At 45.7% G+C, this 9,083-nt stretch overlaps 1 protein-coding gene across 1 annotated transcript in view; it reads right to left on the reverse strand.

The window, feature by feature from the left end:
* Nucleotides 1-9,083, reverse strand: part of FAT2 (FAT atypical cadherin 2) — an 82,914-nt gene that overhangs the window by 24,548 nt on the left and 49,283 nt on the right. The window contains 4 exon segments of the mRNA XM_036748250.1: nucleotides 2,680-3,063; nucleotides 4,655-4,888; nucleotides 6,006-6,159; nucleotides 8,698-8,894. Of these exon segments, the coding sequence (XP_036604145.1) occupies nucleotides 2,680-3,063; nucleotides 4,655-4,888; nucleotides 6,006-6,159; nucleotides 8,698-8,894 (969 nt within the window).

A 9,083-nucleotide genomic window follows, 5' to 3' on the forward strand; every position in this document is an offset into this window, starting at 1 on the left:
TACCTATGTACATATATATAGCTACACATACAAACACACAAATATATACAAGGTAAATACATATATGTGTGTGTATGTGGTGTATATATATGTCCTATATATATATATATGTATGTATACTACAATACATATATACCATGTATATATGATATATACATATATGTGTATATGCATGTATATCAAACACATGCACATATATCCTATATATCCATGTGTATGTGTATATATATATACATATATATATTTATATTTACCCTTTAAGGTTTTTGAAGTGCTTTACATATATTGTCCCATTTGATCTGCACTGGTGAACATGAGAACCGTCAGTTTGAAGGTGCTCAGAGTGGCCACCCTGCCTTGCACAGAGAGCATATGTACAGCCAAACCTGGTCTAATTCATGCCCTTAGAATCACAGAAAGGTAGCATGACAAGTTCTATAAAGAGCCTTCTATTCCAACTTTCTCTCTTGACAGTGCACCAAACTAGGCTCCAAGGAAATCAGTGACTTCCCAAATTTGCACACTGAGCCAGAGGCAGAGCTGGGACTAGAACTCAGGTCTCCACATTCCCTGATCCTTCTTTCTTTCCAGTATTTTCCAGACTGCCAACCCTAGCAAGGGTAAAGTTTCAGTGGAGGTGGAGAATATCTGGGTAGCATTCATATGGAAAGATGAACATGTCTAACCCTAATAGCAGAACGATTTAAGTAGCTTAGCAAAAAGGACCCTGAGATCGAGCAGATTGTGGGCTTCTTCAGGGAGGGACTGTTTCTTTGTTTTGTCTCTGTCACCCTGAGATAGCTAGACAGCTTTACACAACAGTAGATTCTCAAATGCTTGTTGAATCACCCAGTCTTCAGTGTGGGGTATGGGGGGGATCAGGTGGGGTGGAGCACAGAGTTGTAGCCTTCAATAATCGATGTTGAGGGACGAGGAGAGGCCCCAACTTCAAGCTGCAGAAGAGGAACAAGAGTCTTGGTGCCCCCAAAGAATGGGCACAGGAAGAAGCCAAGAGGCCAGCCTTCAGTGACATTGGTAAATGTTAGTATTTCATTTTCGCCAGCCCTTCATCCTTAGCCCTTGAACCCTGGTCCTCTGAGGGGGACTAATAGGAAAGAGTTAATAGATCATCGTACCCATTCCCTTCCCTCCCCCACCCTCAAATGTAGGCAGAAGCCTTCTCAGTTACTTTCTTGTTCTAACTTGCTCCTCCACACTCATCCCTCATGGCTCTGTTCCCAGAAGATTCTATGGCTAAGAAGGCAGCCAAGGCTGCCAAGAAGATGCCCCAAGTCTACAAAAGATCCGCCTCCTTTTTTTCTTCTCTTGAGGTCCCAGGAATCTCTTCCCCCTTTCCCTCCACCCCAAGCCTCTCCCTCACCTTCTTCAGGATAAGAAAACATAATATGAAGCCAAGGGACCCCCTGTTTCCTTAGGGAGCCAGCCAGGACCTCTCTGGCCTAGGGCATAGCCTCACTATGCCCCACAAAAGAGCTTCTCACCTTTCTGCCAGGGATAGGGATGAACAATGGCTGTGGCACCAGGAGAGCATGGTACAGTAGAAAGAATGTTAGATTTGGAGACAAGAGGACCTGTGTTTGAATCCTGATGCTGTCGCTTACTACCCGTGTGAGGCCGGGGAAGTCATTTACCTCTCAGGGTCTCATTTCCTCATCAGTAAAATGAGGGGGTTGGGATAAGGTCTCTTGCTGCCCTTAATCTATGTTACTATAAATAAGAGGACCCTTTCCCCACTCCTGGCTGTGCCCAATCCTTACCTGAATGACACCTCAGAGACCTACATTTGTCGTGAAATGCTCTGTACTCTTTGAAACTCCTCTTCAAAGTTACCTGCCAATTTCCACCTCCCATCTCCTTTCCCCCAATCTACTTCTTATTTCTACCTTTTCCCCAACCAAACACATTTGCCATCACTTCCTTATGCTCACTTCCTTATTCTGCCTACAAAGTCATATCGGTGTTGGGAATAGCACTGGGGACAGGGATGTCTTATGAATTACCACTCATTGGCTATATACACCGCCCCCACTCCCACCCCAAACTCCCATAAAGTGAAACAACAATGAGGCAAGATGCTCTCTCATCAGCAGAGATGATCAGTGAAATGGGATAGTTGAGAAGCTCTGAGCTAGGGATGGAGAAAGGGGTATGATCCCCTTCCACCACCCAAGGCTTATTGGCCCTATGGCACCTGTAGCTGGAACTTCTGTTTCCTTTCCCTCGCCTCTCCCTTGGCCCTTTCCTTCTCTCCTCCATCTTTTCTCTTCTCTCCGGTCTTCCTTTCCTCAATCTGTCTCTCTAACTCCCTCTCTTCTACCTTTCCTTCATCTCTCCCCTTTTCCCTCTGCTTTCTCTTCTCCATTTCTTCCTCTTCTTTTTCTCTTTCTTCTTTTCCTCTCTCTAGGTCAGTGGGTGACAAGGATCATCAGATCAAGAGAAAACTTCTAGATCATCTAATACAAACCTACTGATTTGCAGGGGAAGAAAATGAAGAATCAGGTTGACCCAAGTCCCACACAGAGTTAGAGGCAGAGCCCAGGTTGGAAACAAAGCCTCTTGATTCCCACTGTTACTTTCACATCCCTGCCATAGAAAATTGAGTCTTTAATGGGACAGATCTCCAAGTCTCTATAAAGTGCTCCCATCCTGTATTCTCACCTGTATGGTAGTCCAGCCAGAATTTCTCCCGCTCATTCCCGCTGACAATCTGGTAACCTGTCTTCTCAGCACCTTCACGGGTTAGTGGGCCCAACCGGAGGACCTCGGTGCCTGGGCGGGCATCTTCAGGGACTTGCACGCTGTGCTCGGTGCTCAAGAACACAGGCAAGTAGTCAGCCAGGTCCACCACAGACACTGTAACTGTGCCCAGTGTGGACAGTGGGGTTGGGGCCCCCTGATCTGAAGCCCTAACTGTTAGTTCTAGGACCTCCTGTTGCCTTGCCCTCAGTGGCTTCTCCAGGCGAATCACCCCTGTGGTGGCCTCTATGGAAAAGTGACCATCAGCTGAGCCCACTAGGGAATAGGACACCTGGGCATTAACACCTGTTGGGAAGGAAATGATATTTATATCAAACACCTAGGCTTGGCCTTCAAGAATCTCTGTGGAAAAAAAATGTCGTCCTAAGTTTGGGGAATGGAGGGGATTCTTACTTATGTAGTGACTCTATGAGTGGTAGAATCTTAGAGTTGAAAGTGACCTCCAAGGTCAGTTGGACAAACTACTGTTTGAACCATAAATTCTCTCTAAAAGATCCCCAATAAGTGATCGTTGAGGCTCTACTTTAACACCTCTAGTGTTGGGGAACTCACTACACCTTGAGAGACAACCCACTTAACTTCTGAACAGTGAGAATTGTTAGGGTTTTTCCTTATATTGAGCCAAGAAATCATTCTTCTCTTAACTTTCACCAGTGGTCCTATTTCTGCTTATAGGGGCTTGAGCAGAACAAGCTTAATCTCCTTCTGGAATGAAAACTTTTTAAACACCCTCAAGAGTCACACAGAAAGTTTGTGTCAGAGGCAGCATTTGAACCCAGGTTTTCCTGACTCCGAGGCTGGCCCTCTATTCATTGTTCCACACTGCCCCTCTGACAGGCACTTGTTGTTTTGTTGTTTTAGTTGTGTCCAATTCTTCATGACCCTGTTTGGGGTTTTCTTGGCAATGATACTGGAGTGGTTTGCCATTTCCTTCTCCAGCTCATTTTACAGATGAGGAAACTCAGGCAAACAGGGGTAATGGACTTGCCCAGGGTCACACTGCTAGTTAAGTGTCTGAGCATGGATTTGAACTCAGGAAGATGAGCCTTCCTAACTCCAGGCCCAAAGCTCTATCCGCTGTGCCACCTGGCTGCCCTGGTATAGCCACACCGGAGAATAAGGAAAATCTCACTGAGATGGTCTGGGATTCAGCTATGAGAACTATCCCTCTTTCTCTCCAGATCATTTCTTCATATAATCCAGGCTCTCCTACCCCACCCCACCCCACTCCCACCAGATGACACCCATTTCATCTTCTCCTTCCTCCTTACTAAGGTCCCTCTATCCCAAGACAATCTGCTTGGCATCTCCCATACATGACTTACTAATTCTATTCCCCTTTCCCTTTGCATTAACCAGGTCCTCTGTTACAATATTTTACCCCTCCACTCTGATAATCCATACCCTCTTCCAAAACCTAGCTCTTACCTCCTCTGAGAAGCCTTCCTAGACTAATCCTACTTACTTCCTCTATCATTACTTTACTCCACAGCCCATTAACAATATGTCCTCAAGTTGTAGAACACTGTTTTCCACACATGGGTAAGTTGTTAAGGTAATGTGTGTGTGCACCTGTAAATGTGTCTCCTCAAATATACTGTAAGCCTCTTGAGGTCAGCGACTTCTATTTTATTGGTATCTGCCTAGAACAGTGCTGAATATCACAACTTCTGGCTTTTCTCTCTAGCTGTCCAGAGCCTTAACAATCCAATTAGTTCCACGGCTATCACTGCTTCCTTTGAATGAGGGATAAACCTTCTACTTATCCATGTTGTATATAAGTTGTCTAAATATGGGCCTTTGGTTGTGCTCGATGGTTGAGATGGATGGTGTACCCAAAAGGAGTGCCTTCCCCCCCAGCCCCATTTAAATTTACCTTCATCTGGATCCCGGGCAAAAACAACAGCTACAGGCGTCTTCACAGTCGTGTTGTCAAAGACAGCCACAGAGCAATGGTTGGGGAAGAACCTGGGTGCATTGTCATTCACATCCTCTACTCGGATGGTCACGTCTGCTTGACACGACCGCCCTCCTCCATCTGTGGCCTTGGCTACCAGGTGGTACACATCCTTCTCCTCACGGTCCAGAGGCATTAGGGTGGTCAGCTCCCCTAGCGGGCAAAATTAGAACTGGTGAGTTTTCCCAGTAGTCAACAGTGCTTATGCCACAAAAGTCTAAGAAAGGGGAGGAAATGATCACCAGCCCTACTGGTCCTTGTTCAGGGTGGGACTGGCTGAAAGCTCAAGTACCTTGCCTTTTGGGGAATGGGCCTGGATAGTTTTGAGGACAGCATTCTCCCTCCCTCACTCTGCTGGCCCACTTTAAAGCACTATGTAAAGGTCAGCTATCATCAATATTATTATACCAATAACTATAATAAAAGTAATACAAGATAAGAATATAAGGCGTGCAAGCATATGTATAAGGTAGCAACGTGGCTCAATGCATGGAGTACTAGAATTGAAATCAAGAAGACCTAGGTTTGTATCTGTGCTCAGATATTGATTAACTGTATGATCCTAGGGAAGTTACTTAACTACTGTCAGTGTCATTTATCCCTATCTGTAAAATGGGGGGAATCATAGCATCTACCTCACAGGGCTGTTGCAGGGATCAAATGAGATACTATATGGAAAATTCTTTGCCAACTTTAAAGTGCCATACAAATGTTAGCTATCCTCTATACAATTATTAAAGCATGAAAAGAAGCAAAGAAAGGTCATGACTGACTGGGGCGGCAGTAAGCAGGAGTGAAGGGTGCCCAAAGAAGAGCTAACATTTGAGCTGAGCTTTAGAAGGATGGGTGGGATATCATAAGGTTAGGGAAAAGAGGAAGGGTCAGACAGAGGCATTCTAGGGATAAGGTCGAGTGTGAATAAAGGTATGAAGGTAAGAAAATAAAGGGAATTTATTAGAAAAATGAGTAAATTGGTTTTCTGGGAATATAGATAGATGGAGTTTGTGAGATAAGGCTAGAAAGATAGGGTGGTGATAGATACAGAGGATCTTGGATGCCAAGCCAAAGACTGAACTTTACTTGGTAGACAGCCGGAAACCACTGAGCAGAGGAATAACAACACAAAATCTGGGTGTGTATCTAGGCCCCAGCTACTTGGAGGCAGTGAATCTGTCTTGTCCTCCCTTTCTGTCTTCCATGAAAAGCCTCAAATGGCATGTGTTCCATAAGTATTGGTTCAGATCACGTCCCTCTAATACAGGGATCCCACCTGTATAAGGATCCAGCTTGAACTCATCAGCACCAGGACCATGAAGAGAATATGTGACCTGGGCATTAACACCAGTATCCAGGTCTGTCGCAGTCACTTGCAAAATAAAGTGTCCTGGGAGCATGTCTTCTGGAACTTTGCTAGAGTAGAGAATCTGAAATAAAGAGAGAGAAAAAGAAACGGAATAAGGAGGTGGAGGAAAGAGGAGAGAGAAAAAAAGAAGGAAAAAGGAGAGAGAAAATAAGAGAGGAGAAGAAGCAAGGAAGAAGATGAGAGGAAAAGAGGGCAGGGGAAAGAATTTTTAAAAGGAGAGTAGAGAAAGAAAGAGAATAAGGAAAGAGAAAGAAGGAGAGAAAGAAAAAGAGAAGAAAGAGAAGAAGGAAAAGAGAGAAAGAAGAAGAGAAGAAAGAAGGAAAGGAGGGAAAACGGAAGAGGAGAAAGAAGAAAAAGAAAGGAGAGAGATGAGAGATAAAAGAGGAGAGGAGAGAGAGAGAATACAGGGAAACAAGACAAAGACAGAAAAGGAGAGAGAGAGAATACAGAAAGAGAAGATGAAAGATGCAGTTGAGAAAGAAGAGGAGAAATCGAGAATAAGGACGGAATCAGAGAATGGAGAAGGTAAAGAGAAAGAGAGAGGGAACGATAGAGGGAGATAGAAAGGCATTCATTACTGGCCCAGCCAACATGTCATGAACACATGACAGAATACTCTGTCCAAGCGTGGGAGAAACACCCTTCAACCTACCCCACAAAAGGCCCTTTGAGAGTTGGGGAGAAGGGAGGGGAACGTAGTCAGTACCTATAAGGTAGAGATGGAGATGATATTGAGCTATACCCCATGGGAGTGGGGACAAAGAAATTCCAAACCAAGCAACACCCTTTCCCCTGGTCTTTCCACTCTGAAGTTAATCTCTTTCCCCACCCATCCTCACTACCTCAGAACCTCAGCTGCTCAGGTCTACTGCTTTCTCCAGGTCTGGTCCTCAGCAGTGCCAACATGGCAAAGCCAAACACTTGGCTGGCTGGCCCTGAGTTCATACTCAGTGAACACTAGGAATTGGCACTGCCCAGGGAGATGCAGGTGACATCAGTATGGGATGAGGGCCAAACGTGGATAGAACCCAATTTTCTCTTGGACATCAGCCCCCTGGCACAAATTGCCTGCCAGCCAGGCTCCTCTCCCATCTGGTGGGCATTGGGTAGGCACAAGGTGGACACCACCACTGCCTCCACATGCCCTGTGGTTGGCAACTCCACACCCAAGTAGGCTAGAAGTAGAGGCTGTTCATCAACAATAACTCAATAAATAAATCAACAAGTTCATGGGGCCTCCTTTCCCAAAAGGAAGGTTGGATGTCTTCCCCAGGTTCCATTTCCTTCTACCCAGAAGGCACTGTGTTTGTTTTTCCCAGGGATGGCTGGTTGGGTGGCCTTGGAATCCCCCCACCCTCCAATCACAAAACACTCCATGTTTGGGAAGGAGGGATGGACAGGGAGGAGGAGAGATACTCAAGGCAAGACAAGAATGGAGGACTCATTTAACATGACTTTGAAAGAAGAGGAGGAAGGAATTCTGGGAGGCACAATGGTTCAACCAGAAGAAAGCTGGATAGGGTCAGGACTAGTACATAGGAATTCCTCACTTCTCACCCACCCCTGCTCCCATCACTCAAGTATCCTGACCAGTTCCCAGGTGTGTCCCAGACTGAGTCTGGTTGAGGAAGAGAGAAGCAGCTTTAGATAGTTGGTTCATGGGCAAAGGAGGCAATGGATAAGGCCCCTAGCCAACTGATCAGTGGATGGGTAACTGGGGAGAGGCTCCAATGGGTACAAAAGGCCATGATAATTTCCCCAAAAGCACATGAAGATGAGATGCCACATTAGGTCAGATAAGATCAAGGAGCAATAGAAGACAGCGTAAGTGATAACTAGGCTCTAAGGAAGAAGGCCTAGCTGGTTTTGTTCTTCCTTTCTCTATCCCTCCCCTCTCCACCTGTGCTTCTTTCCTTCCTGCCCCACTCCTTTTCCCTCCCTTTCCCCTCTCCTCTTAATTCTCTACTCTCCTTGGTCCCCATTCTCCTTTCTTCCCATCCTATACTATCCCTCAACAACCAGAGCTAACTAAACACAACACTTCAGAAATGGCTTGGCCAGGATGAAGGGCAGAGAGACGCCTTTTTTAATGAAATCTATGTGTTAACCTTTTGGCTTCTGGGTCCTCCCTTGTCCTATGTCACTACGTCTGGCCTTGCAGTTTTGTAGCATGCCCACAACTTTTCCACATGAATTCTTGTCTATCTGTGCTTTCCCCATCTTGCAGCGATTTGAACAGTTGATTTTTTAAACCAAAGTGAGGACCTAATATGTACCTCTATCAAATTTCATCGTTTTAGATCTGACCCATCATTTTAGGTGTCAAGATCTTTTTGTACCAGATTGTATCATCCAGCACGTCAGCCAGCCCTCCCAGCTTCATGTCACCTGCAAATCTAATAACAATGACATATCAGACTTCACCCGAGTCATCGATAAAAATGAAAAATGGAACAGAGCCTGCCACTCCACCAGACGGTACCCTCTTCCCTACTCCTACTCCGTCTTCTCCTCATTTTTCTTTGTTTCCGCATCTTTTCCCACTTCTCCTTAACCCTCCTCTGCCCATCTCCTCTTCCTTCCTTCTGGAGATTCTCACCTGTGTGCACTGGGGGCTGTTGTCATTAATGTCTAGGACAAACACCTCCACGGGGGTGGAGGCCTGAAACTTGCCATCGGATGCGGTCACCTTGAGCAGATACTTGGCAATGTGTTCCCGATCCAGGGCCTTCTTGGTGGAGATCTTCCACTCATCCCCATTTCGGCTAATGCCAAACTGGCCCAGTGGATCTCCCTCTGGAGAGATAAGACAGGACCTCATAAGCCAGGCAGCAATGCTTGGTGGAGGAGGAGGGGGAAGAGAGGAAGATTATAAAGGCGGCCAATAGCCGGTGCCATTTTTAGGGTTGTGTCAATGTGCCTAAACTTCTACTATTAGAGTTTCATTTATGTGGGTCTAGGAGTCTTTTCCAGCTTTAAGATTAG

The sequence above is a fragment of the Trichosurus vulpecula genome, chromosome 3, assembly GCF_011100635.1.
Source record: "Trichosurus vulpecula isolate mTriVul1 chromosome 3, mTriVul1.pri, whole genome shotgun sequence".
Taxonomy (NCBI): Eukaryota; Metazoa; Chordata; class Mammalia; order Diprotodontia; family Phalangeridae; genus Trichosurus; species Trichosurus vulpecula.